Source organism: Carcharhinus amblyrhynchos, chromosome 1 (genome assembly GCF_965287045.1).
Source record: "Carcharhinus amblyrhynchos chromosome 1, sCarAmb.v2.hapA, whole genome shotgun sequence".
NCBI classification, from domain to species: Eukaryota; Metazoa; Chordata; class Chondrichthyes; order Carcharhiniformes; family Carcharhinidae; genus Carcharhinus; species Carcharhinus amblyrhynchos.
The window spans coordinates 27,412,750-27,433,629 of NC_137324.1; the positions used below are offsets into that span (position 1 = coordinate 27,412,750).

At 43.3% G+C, this 20,880-nt stretch overlaps 1 protein-coding gene across 1 annotated transcript; it reads right to left on the reverse strand.

The window, feature by feature from the left end:
• Positions 1-1,260: 1,260 nt before the first annotated feature.
• Positions 1,261-11,128, reverse strand: tmem129 (transmembrane protein 129, E3 ubiquitin protein ligase). The gene is made up of 4 exons (XM_080201139.1): positions 10,880-11,128; positions 9,330-9,801; positions 8,809-8,968; positions 1,261-2,191 (listed from the first exon to the last, which is right to left on the reverse strand). Exons 1-4 carry the CDS (start codon positions 11,082-11,084, stop codon positions 1,943-1,945), a joined length of 1,086 nt encoding a protein of 361 aa, XP_080057265.1. The 5' UTR covers positions 11,085-11,128; the 3' UTR covers positions 1,261-1,942.
• Between the last annotated feature and the right edge of the window lie 9,752 nt (positions 11,129-20,880).

Genomic DNA, 20,880 nt, shown 5'->3' on the forward strand with positions numbered 1-20,880 from the left:
AAAGGAGAAGGTGCTGCTTAAAATAGTCAAATGGAATTGGTAATATAGGCTTTATGGCAGAATATTTTAGTACCACACTTTTGCTACATTTTAGGAACATGGAAACACGAAAAGGGCATTTAACCATCTAAGCCTGTTCTATCAGTGAAATCAAGGTGCACTACAGCATAACTCCACCTACCCACCTTCACCAAATTTCACTTTATTGATGAAAAAGAAAAAAATCAATTTCACATTTAAAATCAACATAGGATTTAAGAACAGGATAGGCCAATTGGCCCTTTGAAACTGCTCTGCAACTCACATCACGGTTGACCTGATGTGGTCTTAACTCCACTTTCCTGTGTGCCCCCCATCACCTTTGACTCCCTTGTCTATCAAAACTCTGCCCTGAAAATACAGCCTTATTTCTAAACAGTGTCCCCTAGTTTTAGTCTCCCCCAAAAGTGGGAACATCCTCCCAATATACATCCTATCAAATCCTCTTAGAGTTGTGTAGTTTTCAATAAGATCATCTCTCATTCTTCTAAATGCCCCTGAATATAGGCCCAATCTGTTCAACCATTCTTAAAAATGCCCTGCATGCCAGGAATGAATCGAGTGACACTTATCTATCAAGGACCAATTGTTATTTGTGGAAAGAGTTCCAAACTGCCATCATCCTTTGAAACGCTTCCTATTTTCACTCCTGAAAGGCCTGGTTAATTTTTAAACCATATCCCTAATCTGAGATTCCGCATTGTACAGAACAGGACAATTGGATTAATTCTGAAGAAAGATATCACAAAGAGTTTGCACTGTACCACTTCTAGCCTCTTTTTCTTTAAAAAGTTTATTAGTGTCACATTAGGCTTACATTAATGCCTCAATGAAGCTCCTGTGAAAATTCCCAAGTTGCCACACTCTGTCACCTGTTCCAAGTACACTAAGGGAGAATTTAGTGTACTCCTAACCACCTAACCAGCACGTCTTTCAGGCTCATTCAAGATCCACATTATGTATAACATTTATTGTTAAACGCAAAGTGGACAGACCACTTCCCTGACATTGGAGGAAAGGCACTTGCAGCAACGTTACGGAAGCATCAGACTGACTGCAGCAGCTCAAAAAGGACTGCCATCATCACCTTTTCGGCATGAGAAATTCAGCCCTGCCAGTAACACAAAACAAACATGCAACTGAAGAAAGTTTTGATTCCATGTCATGCAACTCATAACACCAACAGCACTCGCAAACAAATCACACCCTGGAAACCAGCAGGCTGCAGAACAAGTTCATTAAGGAGAATGTTAGCACATTAGAAAGGGTCTACTGAATTGAAGAGAATTGAAACCTTGTCTTCAGTGTGGATGAACCAACATCATCCAAAACTATAATGGATAGTTTTTGCAATGATCATATAGAAAATATTATTTGCAGTTAGGAGGTATAAAAAATATTGAGAATCCACATCAGCAGTATAAAGCCAAAAGACAGTTGAGGAATATAAAAAATATAACTCTGAATTTTAGAAGTGCTTCAAACTATTCAATGCAGTTATTGAATCCAAGAGTCAATGCATGGGAATCTAGAAGTACGAGCACTGTAGTAATCTGAAGGTTCGAGTTCCAGGCAGTTCTGATTCTTTGTTTCTGTTGCAAAAGTCATCAGTGATCAACCTGCTCACTAGATGGAGCAATGCCAAGTCAACAGGTTCCAAGTTGTGGTGGATAAGAGGGAATCAGACTTCTCATTATATCTTCATTGGAAATGGCACAAGAATTAATGAAAAGGATAATTAGTGAAAACTGCATGAGGCGGCCTGAAGACATTTTATTAAGTTTCCAGGAGGAAAATCAGCTGGGACAACAGCAAGAACATGCAAGAGGCCATCATGATGTTTTGCTGGTGGTTGAACAGCTTGGATCTTGGGGCAAGAGTTAATTCCCTTTTCCGATTCCCTTTAGCATACAATAGAGATGTCAAGAATGCAGAACTTTGACCGACAGGTAGGGCACGGCACTCTGTTGGATAGCCATGTTTCTGGATGTTGCTGATCTTGGCGGCTGGCGAACCACTTCCCCATACAGGTCAAGCACCACATGGGGCGACAGTAACACTGCTGACATTCGCCCTCATTTGGCTCTTGACAGATTTTGATGAGTTTGATGTTGGCGGCTGTCTGCATGCAGCCAATACATGGCTCAAGTTCCTGTTTCAAAGGAACAGTGAACAATTAGAAATTGTCAGTCAATATCTCAACAAAACGAGGATTTAATTAGATCACTCACTTATTTTCAACATTAAAGTTTGTATACAAGATGATCTATTTGAGATTTTGCCTTTTCAATTAAAAAAGCAATTCCCGCAACACTTGTTTTGATTAGAAACTAGTGTAATTTTGGCAAGTTCGTGCTGCATCCACTTAAGGCCAATCATCGCAATGTACAATATCATCTCCATTTGTATTCGACCCTTTGGCTAATACAATTTAACATCTCATTTCTCTTTTCATGAAGAAAAAAAAGACTTGCACACACATAGCACCTTTCGTGACCTCAAGACGTTCAAAGCACTTTACAGCCAATTAACTACTTTGAAGTGGTCACTGTGGAATATAAAAAACACTGCAGTGAATGTGTTAACAGCAAAGTCTCTTAGTACTGTGATAATGGTCAGCTAAATTATTAGATGTTGGTTGAAGAGCAGTATGAGCAAGGCCATTTCAAATGGTTCCACGTGGCTAAAGAAATGGTGCAGAAAGAGCGGTTCCATTTTATGGGGCATTGACATCAGTATTGGAACAGGAGGGATCTGTAGAGTTGGGACAGTCTTCACTTGAACCGATCTGGGACCAGTGTTCAAGCAAAAAGAATAAATAGGGTGGTCACAAGGACTTTTAACTAGCAAGTTGCCGGGGGGGGGGGGGCGTGCGCGCGCGCGGTGGTGGAGGAAGAGTAAGATGTGGGAAATATAGCAGTCAATAGAAAACAAAGTAATAGGTTAGCACGGGGGAAGAAGATTCCAACTACATCAAAAATCAGGAAAAAAAAGTTAAAAGGAAGGAGAACTCAGGAGACGTTATTAATGGAGATGTCAGAATTCAAAAAGAATGTAAGAAAACTAGCATAAAAGCACTTTATCTGAATGCTCAGCATTCAAAACAAGATAAATGAGTTGACGGCACAAATCATTGCGAATGAGAATGATTTGGTGGCCATTATGGCGGAGGTGATAGTGGATGCCTTGGTGGTTATTTTCCAGACGTCGCTGGATTCCGGGGAAGTGCCGGAAGATTGGAAAGCGGCTAACGTTACGCCGTTGTTTAAGAAGGGTGGCAGGCAAAAGGCGGGGAATTATAGGCCAGTTAGTTTAACGTCTGTTGTAGGTAAAATGTTAGAATCCGTCATCAAGGAGGAAATAGCGAGGCATCTTGAGGGGAATTGCTTGACAGAGCAGGCGCAGCATGGTTTCGTTAAGGGGAAGTCATGTCTGACAAATTTACTGGAGTTCTATGAGGATGTGTCTAGGGCAGTGGATAGAGGAGAGCCGGTGGATGTGGTCTTTCTTGATTTTCAGAAGGCGTTTGACAAGGTATCTCACAAGAGGTTATTGCAGAAGGTCAGGGGACATGGAGTTGGGGGTAGGGTGTTAGCGTGGATAGAGGATTGGTTGTCAAATAGGAGGCAGAGAGTGGGGGTCAATGGGTGCTATTCGGATTGGCGGTTGGTGACTAGTGGAGTGCCTCAGGGGTCGGTGCTGGGGCCTCAGCTATTTACCATTTATATAGATGATCTGGAGGAGGGAACCGAGTGTATGGTGTCGAAATTTGCTGATGACACCAAGATTGGTGGAACGGCAAATTGCGCGGAGGGTGTGGAGAGTCTGCAGAAGGATCTAGATAGGCTGGGCGAATGGGCCAGGAACTGGCAAATGGAATTTAATGTTGGCAAGTGCGAGGTGGTCCACTTTGGTAGGAAGAATGGTAGGAAGGATTATTACTTACGTGGAGAAAAACTGCAGCAGGCGACGGTGCAGAGGGACCTCGGCGTCCTTGTGCATGAGTCGCAAAAACCCAGCTTGCAGGTGCAGCAGGTGGTCAGGAAGGCAAATGGGATGCTGGCCTTCATAGCGAGGGGGATTGAATATAAAAGTAGGGAGGTCTTTCTGCGGCTGTATAGGGCATTGGTGAGGCCGCAGCTGGAGTACTGTGTGCAGTTTTGGGCGCCGTACTTACGCAAGGATATTTTGGCCTTGGGGGGAGTGCAGAGGAGGTTTACTAGGCTGATGCCGGAGTTGAGGGGGTTGAGCTATGAGGAGAGGCTGAATAAACTAGGCTTGTACTTGTTAGAGTTTAGAAGAATGAGGGGAGATCTCATTGAGACGTATAAGATGATGAATGGGATGGATAGGATAGAGGTGGAGAGACTCTTCCCGCTCAAAAAGGACAGTAGGACTAGGAGGCACAGCCTCAAGATAAAGGGGGGCGGTTTAGAACGGAGTTGAGGAAGAAAGTCTTCACTCAAAGGGTGGTGAATCTCTGGAACTCTCTGCCCGTTGAAGTGGTGGAGGCTACCTCGCTAAATATTTTTAAGACGCGGGTTGATGGGTTTTTGATAAGAGAGGGGATTAAGGGTTATGGGGAGAGGGCGGGAATGTGGAACTGAGCCACGACAGATCAGCCATGATCTTATTGAATGGCGGGGCAGGCTCGAGGGGCCAGATGGCCTACTCCTGCTCCTATTTCTTATGTTCTTATGTTATTATGTTTGCAGGATGGTCATGACTGGGAGTTAAACATCCAGGGGTATCAGAATGTTTGGAGGGATAGACAGAAAGGGAGGTGGCGTAGCTCTGACATTTAAGGATGATATCAGGGCGGTAGTGAGAGATGATATAGGTTCTATGGAAAAAAGATTGAATCCATTTGGATTTAAATTAGAAATAGGAGAAAACAATCACTGAAAGCCGTAGTCTATAGGCCACCAAATAATAACATCACATTGGGGCGAGAAATAAAGAAATAACTGATGCATGTAAAACTGGTATTGCAATCATCATGGTGGATTTTAATCTACACGTTGATTAATCAAACCAAGTCGGTCAAGGCAGCCTTTAGGAGAAGTTCATAGAATGTATCCACGATAACTTCATTTAACAGTACATAATGGAACCTACGAGGAAGCAAGCTATCCTAGATCTGGTCCTGTGTAATGAGACAGGAATAATTAATGATCTTACAGTTGGGATCCTCTCAAGATGCAATCACAATATGGTTGAATTTAAAATACAGATAGAGCGTGAAAAGGTAAAATCCAATACCAGTGTCTTGCGGTTAAACAAAGGAGAGTACAATGGGATGAGGGAGGAGTTGGCTAAGGTAGACTGATAGCAAAAACTTTATGTTGGGACAATTAAGGAACAGTGGAGGACTTTCAAAGTGATTTTTCACTGTGCTCAGCAAAAATACATACCAGTGATAAGGAAAAACTGTAGAAAAAGAGACAGTTATGGTATCTAAGGAAATAAAGGAGGGTATCAAATTGAAAGAAAATGCATACAGTGACAAAGATTTGTGGGAAACTAGAGGATTGGGAAATCTTTAAAGGTCAATAGAGAGCCAAAAAAAAAAGCTAAAAGTAAGATGGATGATGAGAGTAAACTAGCTCACAATATAAACAGATAACAAAAGTTTCTACAAATATATAAAATGAAAAAAAAAGCGGCTAAAGTAAACAATAGTCCTTTAGAGGATGAAAAGTGGGATGTAATAACTGGAAATGAGGTAATGGCTGAGGCATTGAACAGGTATTTTGTGTCAGTCTTCACAGTGACAGACAGAAATAACATGCCAAAAATTGATGACAGGAAGGCTATGGCAGGTGAGTAGCTAGAAACTATTATCATGAAAGAGGTAGTAAGAACATAAGAACATAAGAAATAGGAGCAGGAGTAGGCCATCCAGCCCTTCGAGCCTGCCCCGCCATTCAATAAGATCATGGCTGATCTGTCGCTGCTCAGTTCCACTTTCCCGCCCTCTCCCCATAACCCTTAATCCCCTCTCCTATCAAAAACCCATCAACCCGCGTCTTAAAAATATTTAGCGAGGCAGCCTCCACCACTTCAACGGGCAGAGAATTCCAGAGATTCACCACCCTTTGAGTGAAGAAGTTCCTCCTCAACTCTGTTCTAAAACGCCCCCCCTTTATCTTGAGGCTGTGCCCCCTAGTCCTAGTGTCTTTTTTGAGCGGGAAGAGTCTCTCCACCTCTATCCTATCCATCCCATTCATCATCTTATACGTCTCAATGAGATCTCCCCTCATTCTTCTAAACTCTAATGAGTACAAGCCCAGTTTATTCAGCCTCTCCTCATAGCTCAACCCCCTCAACTCCGGTATCAGCCTAGTAAACCTCCTCTGCACTCCCTCCAAGGCCAAAATATCTTTGCGCAGGTGTGGCGCCCAAAAATGCACACAGTACTCCAGCTGCGGCCTCACCAATGCCCTACACAGCTGCAGCAAGACCTCCCTACTTTTATATTCAATCCCCTTCGCTATGAAGGCCAGCATCCCATTCGCCTTCCTGACCACCTGCTGCACCTGCAAGCTGGGTTTTTGCGACTCATGCACAAGGACCCCAAGGTCCCTCTGCACCGTCGCCTGCTGCAGTTTTTCGCCACGTAAGTAATAGTCCTTCCTACCATTATTCCTACCAAAGTGGACCACTTGGAAGTGGAAGTGGACCTTACTTGTAAGAAGCACAGAATCTCCAGCTAGGAGATAACAGCCATGCTTCTGGATGAGGATTTAATAATAAATTTATGTAAGCGAGGCCGGAATTTTAAACAATGTTCTGTGTATAAGCAGTTTGTATGTGATTTGGTGGGCAGAGCTGTATTAGAACACTCTCCCAGTGAGAGCCGTTTTAGAGCTGAGAGCTCTACTCCACAAGTTTCTCTGGGGTAGCTCCTTCCATGCTTGAATCATGAGTAAATGATTGTAATATGTCCTTGGGTCTCCTGTGGTTAGCTGGAAGATGACCATAAAAAAAATGCTCATTTCTGCTTCAAAATAATTTAGTCAGCAAAACTTTCACAAATAGTCCAACCTGCATTTCCCTTGTCACCTATGACAGCAACACCACATGAAACGTTTTTGAGGGAAGTGCAATCTCCTTCAGCCTTATCATAAAAGAAAACACTGAGCTGATGCTGGTGGAAAGGAAGATAAAAAATGCACATTTTACTCTTCTGAGGTTCAAATAATATTAACGTGCATTATGTAGCACCTTCCAAGCATTAAAACTTCTCAAACTACTTCACAAAAATGTTATCAAACAAAGTTTGACACTAATCACACAAGGAGATACCTGGACAGGCAGGTGACTAAAAGCTTGGTCAAACAGGTAGGTTTTAAGAAGGGGAAAAGTAGTGAGGGAGTTCCAGAGTTCAAGGTTGATGGCATAGCCATCAATAGCAGAGAAGAAAATCAGTGATAGCCAAAAGGCCAGAACTGGAGAAGCATAGATATCTCAGGGAGTTGTAGATGCAGTCAGATTACAGAGCTAGAGTGGGTCTGGATGATAATGTGGTAAATTGGATCAGCAAATTTGCTGATGATACAAAGATTGGAGGTGTAGTGGACAGTGAGGAAGGTTTTCAAAGCTTGTAGAGGGATTTGGACCAGCTAGAAAAATGGCAGATGAAGTTTAATGCAGACAAGTGGGAGGTATTGCACTTTGGAAGGACAAACCAAGGTAGAACATACAAGGTAAATGGTAGGGCACTGAAGAGTGTAGTAGAACAGAGGGATCTGGGAATACAGGTACATAATTCCCTAAAAGTGGCGTCACAGGTAGATAGGGTTGTAAAGAGTGCTTTTGGAACATTGGCCTTTATAAATCAAAGTATTGAGTATAAAAGTTGGAATTTTATGGTGAGGTTGTACAAGACATTGGTGAGACCAAATTTAGAATATTGTGTGCAGTTTTGGTCACCTAGTTATAGGAAGGATTATTAATAAAGTTGAAAGAATGCAGAGAAGGCTTACAAGGATGTTGCTGGGACTCAAGAAACTGAGTTACATAGAAAGGTTGAATAGGTTAGAACTTTATTCCCTGGCGCATAGAAGAATGAGGGAAGATTGTGGCGTATAAAACTATGATGGGTACAGATAGAGTGAATGCAAGCAGGCTTTTACCACTGAGGCTAGGGGAGAAAAAACTAGAGGACATGGGTTAAGGTTGAAAAGTTTAAAGGGAATATTGGCAGGGGAGGGGGTTTCTTCACACAGAGTGGTGGGAGTGTGGAATGGGCTGCTAGATGAAGTGGCAAATATGGGCACACATTTAACATTTAATGAAAACTTGGATAGGTACATGGATGAGAGGGGTGTGGAAGGATATGGTCCAGATGCAGGTCAGTGGGACTAAGCAGAAAAATGGTTAGACACAGCCTAGGAGGGCCAAAAGGCCTGTTTTTGTGCTGTAGTATTCTATGGTTTTAGGTGAAATTAGGACATGTAGTGATTTGAAAAACAAAGGTGAGAATTTCAAAGTCAAGGCTTTGATGGGCCTGGAATCAATATAGGTCAGTAAGCACAGGGTTGATGGGACTTGGTGAGCAAGGACAAGGTTTTGGGTGAACTTGCATTTATGGACAGTGTATTGTTAAACAATGCAATAATAATGGACTGATCCATAGATTCAGAGGATACTCTTCGCATCTCATTTTCAACCAAAAGGATATGGGGCCAGCCTTAACTTTGCCTGGCTGTGTTGTCACACAACAGTTCTATAGATAAAAAGAACGCTTGATTTTGACAAATGTACCTGATTACCAGGTAGATTATATCGTTGGTTCAATTCCACCTGGATCTTGAACGTGTCAAGAAACATGTCACTTAAAGACTGATGAATGACGACATTATGGGCATTTCGAATTGTTGTGTGGAGTTTCTCACGTAGCTCACCATACTCAGTTGAATTCAGCCTACAAATAAACACAAAGACAAGACAGACCTTACTTATTTAAAGTCTGAGATTTCTTAGCACTGCTGCCTCTCAGTGCCAGGGACTCAGGTTCGATTCCAGCTTGGGTCACTGTCTGTGCGGAGTCTGCACCTTCTCCCCACGTCTGCATGGGTTTCCTGCAGGTGCTCCAGTTTCCTCCCATAGTCCAAAAGATGTGCTGGTTGTGTGCACTGACCATGCTAAATACTCCCTTAGTGTACCCAAACAGGCACAAGAGGGTGGCAACTAGAGTATTTTTACTGTTACTTCATTGCACTGTTATTGTAAGCCTACTTGTGACTAAAATTAAATCCAGCTGTAGATTGGACTCCATTACCCACCTAATGTCGAATGGCTTGACGTTCGGATTGATGCTGCACACTCGGATTGTGAGAAACTGTACAGGAGTATTCAAATCAGGGCATAGTTCATGCTGCCTTGATTCAGTCAATGTGAGATGAATATCCTGTTGCTGTGCTATATGAACATTATATGTAGTCACCTTCATCACCCAGGTATCAGTGACAATAACTCGGGCTCCTGGCGCACCAGAAGCAAATTTATCAATCCTTCGGAACTCAGTATTAACTGAGGATGCCACAGCTCTCCAACCAGACTGCGGAAGGGCATAGTGCGTGAGCGTTCTGGATATTGGATGGTTGCCCCACTTATTTAAGGACCAGTACAACACCACAAGGCTAGCAACAGCAGGAATGAGCACAGCAGTCACTAAGTAAATCAACCAACCCTCGCTTACGAGGAAGTAGAACTGCTTTTCACCAGAGGATGCAATACACATTCCGATATAATAGCCTGCAATAAACAACAATTGAGAGGTGAATAACATATGAAAACAGCAGTAAGGAAAGGGTGACTTAATACCCACTCAGAGACTTTCAACAAGATACTAAATGTTTTTACCTTATTTTAACCCTTCCCTTCCTAACATAATCCTTACATCCATATAACATCTTCCAAGATCAGGGTATTAAATTTGATGATCAACTATGATCATAATGAATGGTGAAGTGGGCTTGAACAGCCAAATGGCCTACTCCTACTTAAATTGTCTACGTTTGTTCCTATGTTTATGAAAAACCTCCATGGAAGTAAGAAAGCTAAGGATCATAGGGCTGATTGCACTTCAGAAGTGGGATGCATGGAAAGATCTGAAACTGCTGAGCTTAGTAAGGAGGGAAATCAGAGAAAAAGCTATAGGTAATGTAGACATAGAAACATATGTTGGCATATATAAAAGCAAGTAAGACGCAATTCAGGACAAATGCTAGGAACCACTGAGTCACACAGAGTTAGAACAAAACAAACTGGAATGCTTTGGATGCTATGCTACTGTGCTAACTGCTCGCCTTATGATACTGTACATTCAGAGGGTACTGTGTTCAAATCCATCGCTAACTCAGGGGAGGATGAACCAAGTTGACACATCCATATACACACCTCACCCGGCTCACAGATTTAGTACCTATATTAAGAAGCTTTAATCACCAAACTTCATGTTCAGTTCCTTCATTTAAATCTGAAAACTCACTCAGTGAAAGCAGTTGTGTAACTAAACATCAAACTCCCAGAAAGTCTATGCAATGTTTTTTTGGTTGGGGGGGGGGGGGGGGGGGAAGCGGCGGGAGGAAAAGAGTTCAGAGTTGACATTGACACCGACACCATCTCCCTAAAGTTAAAAACACAAGTGATTAGCCTCAAAACGATATCCAGTTTTGAAATCCACCCCCTCACCCACTGCCTCATAAAGCAGTCAGCCCCGCTCCGCCCCAGGGTCTGGACCGGCTAACCTCGCACTCCGCCGGGCCCTACCAACCCCGATCCCCGCCCCCACAACTCCGAGACCCCCCCCAGGCCCAGCCAGCCCGCTGACCTAGCGGCAGGAGCGAGTGCACGGTGACAGTGGCCGCCGTCCTGCGGATGTGGTAATGGACGAAGGCCAGATCCTCGCTGCCCAGCTGGTCAGCCAGCAGATCCTGCACCGTCACCCCGGCCGAACGGAACTCGGTGGGAGTGAAGACGAAGCAGAAAGACAGCACTATATAGAAGAGACTGAAAGCAGCCTCCGGGCTGTCCATCTTCACGCAGGGCCGGCGGTTCCCCTGGAGACCCGGATATCCGGCCAAAGCCCCGCCCCCATTCCCGGTCTAGCTGCCACACCCATCTCCGGCCCCACCCCCATTCCCGGTCTAGGAGCCGCCCCCCTCTCCAGCCCCGCCCCCGTTCCGGGTCTAGATGCCGCCCCCATCTCCGACCCCGCCCAAACACCGCCCCCCGTCCTGTGTCCACTCCGGCCCCCGCCCCCGGACTAGACCCCGCCCCTTCCCCGATCCAGGCCCCGCCCCCATGCCCAATCTCCGCCCCCCACCCCGGGGCGTAGGCCCCCATCCTTTCACGTGACCAGGGGTGGTCAGTTGGTGAATGGGTTGAAGTTGTGGAACATTCCAGGCTGAGGGACAGTGAGTTCAGTATCAGGCTCGTCCTTTGGAACATTGCCTTGGGAAAGTTGTGTCAGTCCGGGAATTTCGAGTAAAGTATGTGGGAGATTAGACTAATCTATTAGAATCAGAGACTCCCTGCAGTACAGAAGGAGTGAACATAGTAAGCAGTCTCCCAACACCAGGTTAAAGTCCAACGGGTTTATTTGGTAGCAAACGCCACTAGCTTTTGGAGCGCTGCTCCTTTGTCAGGTAAGTGGGGCGTTCTCCTTCTTACTGTGTGAGACTTCTTATGTGTTTACCCCAGTCCAACGCCAGCATCTCCACATCAGGACTACCTTCGGTACAGAAGGAGACCATTCAGCGAAACGAGTCTGTAACTGACCACAATCCCATCCAGATCCTGTCCCTGTCGCCCCACATATTTACTCTGTTGGTTCCCCTGACACTAAGGGTTAATTTATCATGGCCAATTAATGTAGCCTGTACGTCTTTGGACTGTGGGAGGAATGCAGTAAGAAGTCTCACAATATCAAGTTAAAGTCCAACGAGTTTATTTCATAGTAAACCTCAAATAAACTTGTTGGACTTTAACCTGGTGTTGTGAGACTTCTTACTGTGTTTACCCCAGCCCAACGCCAGCACCTCAACATTTGTGGGAGGAATCCAGAGCAGCTGGAGGAAACCCACACACAGGGAAAATGTACACGCCTGAACCCAGGTCCCTGGCCTGAGTTTTGGGGTGGGTGCAGTGCAGTGGATAAGAAAGTGCACCTGGATGTCCTTGGGCTGGCATGGACAAGATGGGCTGAATGGCCTCCTCCTCTGCTGTAAAATTTCTGTGGTTTTAAGTGAGAAGCCTTCATGGCATACAATTAGACATTCTATATTCTAACAGTGGCCCTAGTCATTTTCTTTACGTAGAAATTAGAAGCTGAAGCCATTTGGCCCTTTGAGCCTACTCTGCCAATCATTTTGATCATAGCTGATCATTGAATTCAATATCCTGATTCCCCCTTTACCCCATATTCCTTGATCCCTTTAGCCCTAAGAGCTATATCCAGTTTCTTCTTGAAATCACACGTTTTGGCATCAGCTATTTTTGATTTGATTTATTATTGTCTCATTATCAACATACAGTGAAAAATATTGTTTCTTGCGCACTATATAGACAAAGCATACCGTTCATAGAGAAGGAAATGAGAAAGTTCAGAATGTAGTGTTACAGTCATAGTTAGGTGTAGAGAAAGATCAACTTAATGCAAGGTAAGTCCATTCAAAAGTCTGACAGCAGCAGGGAAGAAGCTGTTCTTGAGTCAGTCGGTACGTGACCTCAGACTTTTGTATCTTTTTCCCAACGGAAGAAGGTGGAAGAGAGGATGTCTGGCATGTGTGGAGTCCTTAATTATGCTGGCTGCTTTGCCGAGGCAGGGGGAAGTGTAGACAGTCAGTGGATGGGAGGCTGGTTTGCGTGATGGGCAATGTAATCACACAGGCCTTGTATCTAGGTAGTAACGCTGATTAGGTATTCTTCAAGCCCCAACAGTTTTCTGTTGTGGAATGAAATGGACAGCTGCTGGCATTGTATACAATTTGACATTCTCAACTCACTGTGCTGTGACTTTGGAGAAGTACAATATATCCACAGCTGCTGCCGTTGTCTCCCAAGTGTAAACACCTTGCACCATCTTCCCAGTCAAACAGTCTGCTTCTTTTAATCTCTTAAGAAGCAAATCACCCAGGTTTGCTATCGCACAACCTTCCAATCAGGTCGTATGACCTTCTTCGTTTAACTTTAAAGTCCCTAAACACTCTTTTAAACCTCACAATTGTAATTGCATTAAAACTCACTTGTTCTGAAACACTGGTTTACAGGATCTTTAACTTTCCCAATGGCCTAAATAATAATGTGAATAAAACAGAATTGATTTAATAATAACTAGTAATAATATTGAAAAGGGAATTGGACTATTATTTGAAAAGGAAGAATGTGCAGGATTATGGGGAGAAGATGGGGCAATGGCACAAGGTGACTGGCTCACTCAGAGTGCTGGCGCAGACACAATGGATCAAATGGCCTCTTTCTGTGCTCTAACAGTTCTGTGATTCTGTTTTTGTTTGTGTGTTCCTGTCTCATTTTACATTTTCTAGAGACTCTTGAATTTTATTGTATATGTGCAGGGATGAAAGAAGCCAACTCCATCTCTCAATAGTATTCACAACAGCGTTCACTATTTTGGCACAAAACTTGCCATAAAAAAAACAAAATAGATAGCACAAATGGATTCAACCGAAAACTAGAAATATTTCTTGAGAGAGAGGGAGTAGTTTTTGGGTCAACCGATTTATGCGTTCTTACAATTTCCCAGAGTTCTTGGACAAATGATGTAATTGTCTAACCCCTATTTTTAATTAAAGTCTTTTTGAAGGATGTATTGTCAGTTGTTTGTGATTTTCTTTGGTTTTTGCTGCTGGAGCTTTAGAACTCAAAACCAAGCATGAAATTAGGCCAGTTTTAATTTGGAAGTAAACCAATTTCTGTTTTCTGTTACATTCATAAGATCACAACTTGCTCAATTTTCAGGCAACAAAACCTCTGTTGGAGCAAACAGTCTCTGAATTGTTACCATCCCCACAGAATCTGACACCCTTTAGAGATTCATTTCATAAATTACCAACTGAAACACATTATATATTAAGAGGCTTTTACTGCAACAAACTAAAATTAACATAACTCAGACATTACTTAACAGGCAAATAATACACCAAATTAAAGAAAAATACTTCTGCATTAACTAATTACATGATACAGATACATCTTACAATCCTTTCACTGTACACCTAATTTCTGGCAGAGGTATGAAGAGAGATTGAATAGTTTAGGCCTACACTCTTAGGGAATTTAGAAGAATAGGGGGAGATCAAATTGAGGTATTCAAGATGATAAAAGATATGGATAAAGTAGGTGTGGAGCAGATGCTTTCTGGGGCATTCAAGGATGAGAGGTTATAGTTTTAGATTAAGGGGTAGCAAATTTAAAACAGAGTTGAGGAGAAACTATTTCTTCCAAAGGGTTATGAATCTGTGGAATTTGCTACCCCAAAGTGCAGTGAATGATCAAAGAAAATTAGCACAGGAACAGGCCCTTCGGCCGACCATGCTGCCCAACTGAACTAAACCCCCTACCCTTCCGAGGACCATATCCCTCTATTCCCATCCTACTCATGTATTTGTCCAGCTGCCCCTTAAAGTCACTGTTTCCACTACCTCCCCCGGCAGCAAGTTCCAGGCACTTACCACCCTCTGTGTAAATAAACTTGTCTCGTACATCTCCTTTAAACCTTGCCCCTTGCACCTTAAACCTATGCCCTCTAGTAATTGAATCTTCCACCCTGGGAAAAGGCTATTATCCACTCTGTCCATGCTGCTCATAATCTTGTAGACTTCTATCAGGTCGCCTTCAACCTCCATCATTACAGTGAGAACAAACCAAGTTTCTCCAACCTCTCCTCATAACTAATGCCCTCCATACCAGGCAACATCCTGCCAAATCTTTTCTGCTATACCCTCTCTCACATCCTTGCCGGGACAGTGAGTAAATTTAAGGAGGAATTCGACATTTTTAATTGGTAATGGGTTGAAAGGTTATGGGGAGAAAGCAGGAAAATGGAGATGAGGAGCATATCAACCATGATCAAATGGTGGAATGGGCCGAATGGCCTAATTCTGCTCCTATATCTTATGAACTTATGTGTAGTATTACAACAAGTCCAATGTTACTCCCAGCTATCCAGCAGATTTATTTATTTAACCCTTATTTAGCCAGGTGAATCAATTGAGAACTAATTATCATTTACAGTAATGACCTGGCAGCTTGTGTACTAACAAATCTTTCTTTCCCCAGTGTCCTTTCAATGAATGAAAATGCAGCACAACAATATATTTACCCCTTATTGTTAAGCAAGTATTACAGCCACTTCTCCAAGAGAGAACCTAAATATATTCCTTTGAAATTCAGTGGTATCACCATTACTGAATCCTCCAGCATGCTCCTCCGTCCCTCTGAACCCTCTGCGTTCCTCCAATTTTGGCCTCTTGTGCATTCCAGCTTTTTGCTCTACCATTACTGGTCATACCTTTGGCTGTTAAGGCCCTAAACCTCTCTGTCTTTTGACCTCTCCTTAGACTCACTCTTTAAAGCCAAACTCTTTGGTTAGGCTTTTGATTGCTTGTCTCTTAGGATTCTTATAAATACAGTTAAGTAATTCCCATGATTTATGGACAAGTGTGTTGTCCAAATGCAAATTTGTGCTGGTTAGGTGCATTGGTCATGCTAAAATTCTCCCTCAATGTACCTGAGCAGGTGCCAGAGTGTGGTGACTAGGGGATTTTCACAGTAATGTTTTTGCAGTTATTTTGATTTATTATTGTCACATGTATTAGTATACAGTGAAAAGTATAGTCTTTTTGTGCTTTTCAGACAAAACGTACTGTACATAGAGAAGGTGCAGAATGTAGTGTTAGAGTCATAGCTAGAACGTAGAGAAAGATCAACTTAATGCAAGTAAGTCCATTCAAAAGTCTGATGGCAGTAGGGAAGAAGCTATGCTTGAGTTGGTTGGTACATGACCTCAGACTTTTTATCTTTCTCCTGATGGAAGAAGGTGGAAGATAGAATGTCAGGGTAAGTGTGAGAATAAATAACTTTCTTTATTATTCATAACTCACAAAAACTGACTGTTCAATCATTTAATTGGAATACATACTCCAAGGGAAAGAAAACACACCTCTTTTTGTACAAAACATACTGATTATGGGCAATAAGAGAACATGTAGATTCTGTCTGAGAAGGCTTGTAGTTAGGATATTGCAAATCTTTAGAAACACTGTTCTGAAGGCACATTTTTAAAAATTGTACTGAGTTTAAAGATTATTCTCAAAATAGATCCAAGGTACCAGTTAGAAGTGTGGATTTCAATTGTCTTTATTTTATCTCAAGGAAACTATGATTCGTTCCATTTAAAATTCAATGGCTGTTCCAAAAGAGTAAACAAAGTCATTGACTTGGTTTCTCCTCGGTCAAGAGCTCAGGTTTCGAGGTGTCTATATCGCCAACAAGCTGTCCTGGTCCCTTCACGCCGATAGTTAAGAAAGCTCACCAATGCCTCTACTTTCTCAGGAGGCTAAGGAAATTTGATTTATTTTTGTCACATGTATTTACAGTGAAAGGTATTGTTTCTTGTGTGCTATACAGACAGCTATACAGACAAAGCATACCGTTCATAGAGAAGGAAACGAGGAAGTGCAGAATTATTATTAGTCATAGCTAGCGTACAGAGAAAGATCAACTCAATGTAACATAAGTCCATTCAAAAGTCTGACAGCAGGGAAGAAGCTGTTCTCGAGTCGGTTGGTACATGACCTCAGACTTTTGAATCTTTTTCCGGAAGGAAGAAGGTGGAAGAGAGAACGTCTGTGGTGTGTGGGGTACTTAATTATGCTGGCTGCTTTGCCGAGGCAGCGGGAAGTGTAGACAGAATCAATGGATGGGAGGCTGGTTTGCGTGATAGATTGGGCTACATTCACAACCTTTTGTAGTTCTTTGCGGTCTTAGACAGAGCAGGAGCCATACCAAGCTGTGATGCAACCAGAAAGAATGCTTTCTACGGTGCATCTGTAAAAATTGGTGAGAGTCATAGCTGACACATCAAATTTCCTTAGTCTTCTGAGAAAGTAGAGGCGTTGATAGGCTTTTTTAACTAAAGTATAGGCATGGGGGGACCAGGACAGGTTGTTGGTGATCTGGACACCTAAAAACTTGACGCTCTTGACCCTTTCTACTTTGTTCCTGTTGATGTAGACGGGGCACGTTCTCCTTTACGCTTCCTGAAGTCGATGACAATCTTCTTCGTTTTCTTGACATTGAGGGAGAGATTATTATTGCAGCACCAGTTCACCAGATTTTCTATCTCATTCCTGTACTGTGTTTCATCACTGTTTGAGATCTGACCCACTATGGTGGTGTCGTCAGCAAACTTGAAAATCAAATTGAAGGGGAACTTGGCCACACAGTCATTGGTGTATAAGGAATATAGTAGGGGGCTGAGAACACGGTCTTGTAGGGCATCGGTGTTGAGGATAATTGTGGAGCAGATATCGTTGCCTATTGTTATTTGACATATCTGCTACGACTCTCACTACCTTTTATAGATGCACCATAGAAAACATTCTTTCTGGTTGTATCACGATTTGGTATGGCGCCTGCTCTGTCCAAGACCGCAAGAAACTACAAAAGGGTCATGAACGAAGCCCAGTCCATCAACCAAACCATCCTCCCATTCATTGACTGTCTACACTTCCCGCTGCCTTGGAAAAGCAGCCAGCATAATCATGCACCCCAGGCATACTCTCTTTCACCTTCTTCCATCAGGAAAATAATACTAAAGTCTGAGGTCACATACCAACCAAATCAAGAACAGTTTCTTTTCTGCTGCCATCAGACATGAATGGACCTACCTCATACTAAGTTGATCTTTCTCTAAACTCTAGCTATGATTATAACACTACATTCTGTTTCACCTCCTCTATTATGGTATGCTTTATGTGCTTAAGAAACAATACTTTTCACTGTATACTAATAAACTGTCCCCACTCTGTGTGGAGTTTCCTTGAGTCTGCGTGGGTTTCCTCTCACAGTCCAAAGTATTGGTTGATTGCCCATGGTAAACTGCCCCTCAGTGTCAGAGGATTAGCTGGATAAAAATGTTGGGGCTACGGGGATAGGGTCTGTGTGGGATTGTGGTCGGTGCAGACTCGATGGGCCAAATGGCCTCTTTCTGCACTATAGGGATTCTATGATGTGACAATAATAAATCAAAAATTCTCTAAGTACAAAGGGACTAACTAAAAGCTGCTGTAAAGTTGAACTGTTTTGAGTATTACAAGCGGTAAGGAGACTTTGGATCTGTATTGGAATTATCACTTGCATTATATGGAAAGTGACTCGAGTTGTACAGGTCACATGATAATTGCCTTACCTGTAAAAGCATTTAGAAAGGCAGGAAAAGGACAGACCTACAGAGAAAAATCCTGAAGAACTTCAAGCCAGAGCGAGACAAGAGAATGGTATCTAGAAAAAGCCACAGCTTCAAGGTAACTTGGCAGAAAGAGCCTGCAGAATCAGAAGAAAGGAACTTCTCCACCCTGACTCTATCTACTAAGCTCACCTGTTAAAGCCACAGTGGCAATTTGACAGTAGAAGCTATTGCAGTTGCAGAACCAATCCTATAACTTCAAAACCTTCACTTCAAAACCTTCACTTCAAACAACACAGCATCCCAGCTCAAAAAATATCAGACCTACACCAAATATGGATGGGAATCAATTTTATTTACTGTTACTAGAGAGGTGGTGCTCGACAGACTGGAGGGGCTGATTGTGGACAAGTCCCCAGGACCGGATGGAATGCATCCGAGGGTTCTGAAAGAAATGGCGGAGGTTATAGTGGATGCCTTGGTGGTTATTTTCCAGACGTCGCTGGATTCCGGGGAAGTGCCGGAAGATTGGAAAACGGCTAATGTTACGCCGTTGTTTAAGAAGGGTGCCAGGCAAAAGGCGGGGAATTATAGGCCGGTTAGTTTAACGTCTGTGGTAGGTAAAATGTTAGAATCCGTCATTAAGGAGGAAATTGCGAGGCATCTTGAAGGGAATTGCTTGATAGGGCGGACGCAACACGGTTTCATTAAAGGGAAGTCGTGTCTGACAAATTTACTGGAGTTCTATGAGGATGTGTCTAGGGCAGTGGATAGAGGAGAGCCGGTGGATGTGGTCTTTCTGGATTTTCAGAAGGCGTTTGACAAGGTACCTCACAAGAGGTTATTGCAGAAGGTCAGGGGACATGGAGTTGGGGGTAGGGTGTTAGCGTGGATAGAGGATTGGTTGTCAAATAGGAGGCAGAGAGTGGGGGTCAATGGGTGCTATTCGGATTGGCGGTTGGTGACTAGTGGGGTGCCCCAGGGGTCGGTGCTGGGGCCTCAGCTATTTACCATTTATATAGATGATCTGGAGGAGGGAACCGAGTGCAGGGTGTCGAAATTTGCTGATGACACCAAGATTGGGGGAAAGGCAAATTGTGCGGAGGGTGTGGAGAGTCTGCAGAAGGATCTAGATAGGCTGGGCGAATGGGCCAGGAAATGGCAAATGGAATTTAATGTTGGCAAGTGTGAGGTGGTCCACTTTGGTAGGAAGAATGGTAGGAAGGACTATTACTTACGAGGCGAAAAACTGCAGCAGGCGACGGTGCAGAGGGACCTCGGGGTCCTTGTGCATGAGTCGCAAAAACCCAGCTTGCAGGTGCAGCAGGTGGTCAGGAAGGCGAATGGGATGCTGGCCTTCATAGCGAGGGGGATTGAATATAAAAGTAGGGAGGTCTTGCTGCAGCTGTATAGGGCATTGGTGAGGCCGCAGCTGGAGTACTGTGTGCAGTTTTGGGCGCCGCACCTGCGCAAGGATATTTTGGCCCTGGAGGGAGTGCAGAGGAGGTTTACTAGGCTGATACCGGAGTTGAGGGGATTGAGCTATGAGGAGAGGCTGAATAAACTAGGCTTGTACTCGTTAGAGTTTAGAAGAATGAGGGGAGATCTCATTGAGACGTATAAGATGATGAATGGGATGGATAGGATAGAGGTGGAGAGACTCTTCCCGCTCAAAAAAGACAGTAGGACTAGGGGGCACAGCCTCAAGATAAAGGGGAGGCGGTTTAGAACGGAGTTGAGGAGGAACTTCTTTACTCAAAGGGTGGTGAATCTCTGGAATTCTCTGCCCGTTGAAGTGGTGGAGGCTGCCTCGCTAAATATTTTTAAGAAGCGGGTTGATGGGTTCTTGATAAGAGAGGGGATTAAGGGTTATGGGGAGAGGGCGGGAAAGTGGAACTGAGCCACAACAGATCAGCCATGATCTTATTGAATGGCGGGGCAGGCTCGAAGGGCTAGATGGCCTACTCCTGCTCCTATTTCTTATGTTCTTATGTTCTTATTTAACTCTCTCTCTTTTTAAACTTTTTTCTTTAGCATTGAATTCCAGAATTTTCATTTTTAATTGTGCTAATTGTGTCAGGAATAAATCTTTGGACTTGACAAGAAGTTTAACCCCAGATCAATCTTGCACAGGATTGGTTGTAATCATTTCACATATCCCAAATTTTAATTAACCCTTACGAATTAAACCTCTCTAAAAACATAGAAAAACCACAGCACAATACAGGCACTTCAGCCCACAAAGTTGTGCCGAACTTGTCTCTACGTTAGAGATTACTAGGCTTACCTATAAACCCTCCATCTTACTAAGTTCTGTATACTTACTAAAAGTCTCTTAAAAGACCCTATTGAATCCACCTCCACCACTGTTGCTGGCAGCCCATTCCACGCACCCACCACTC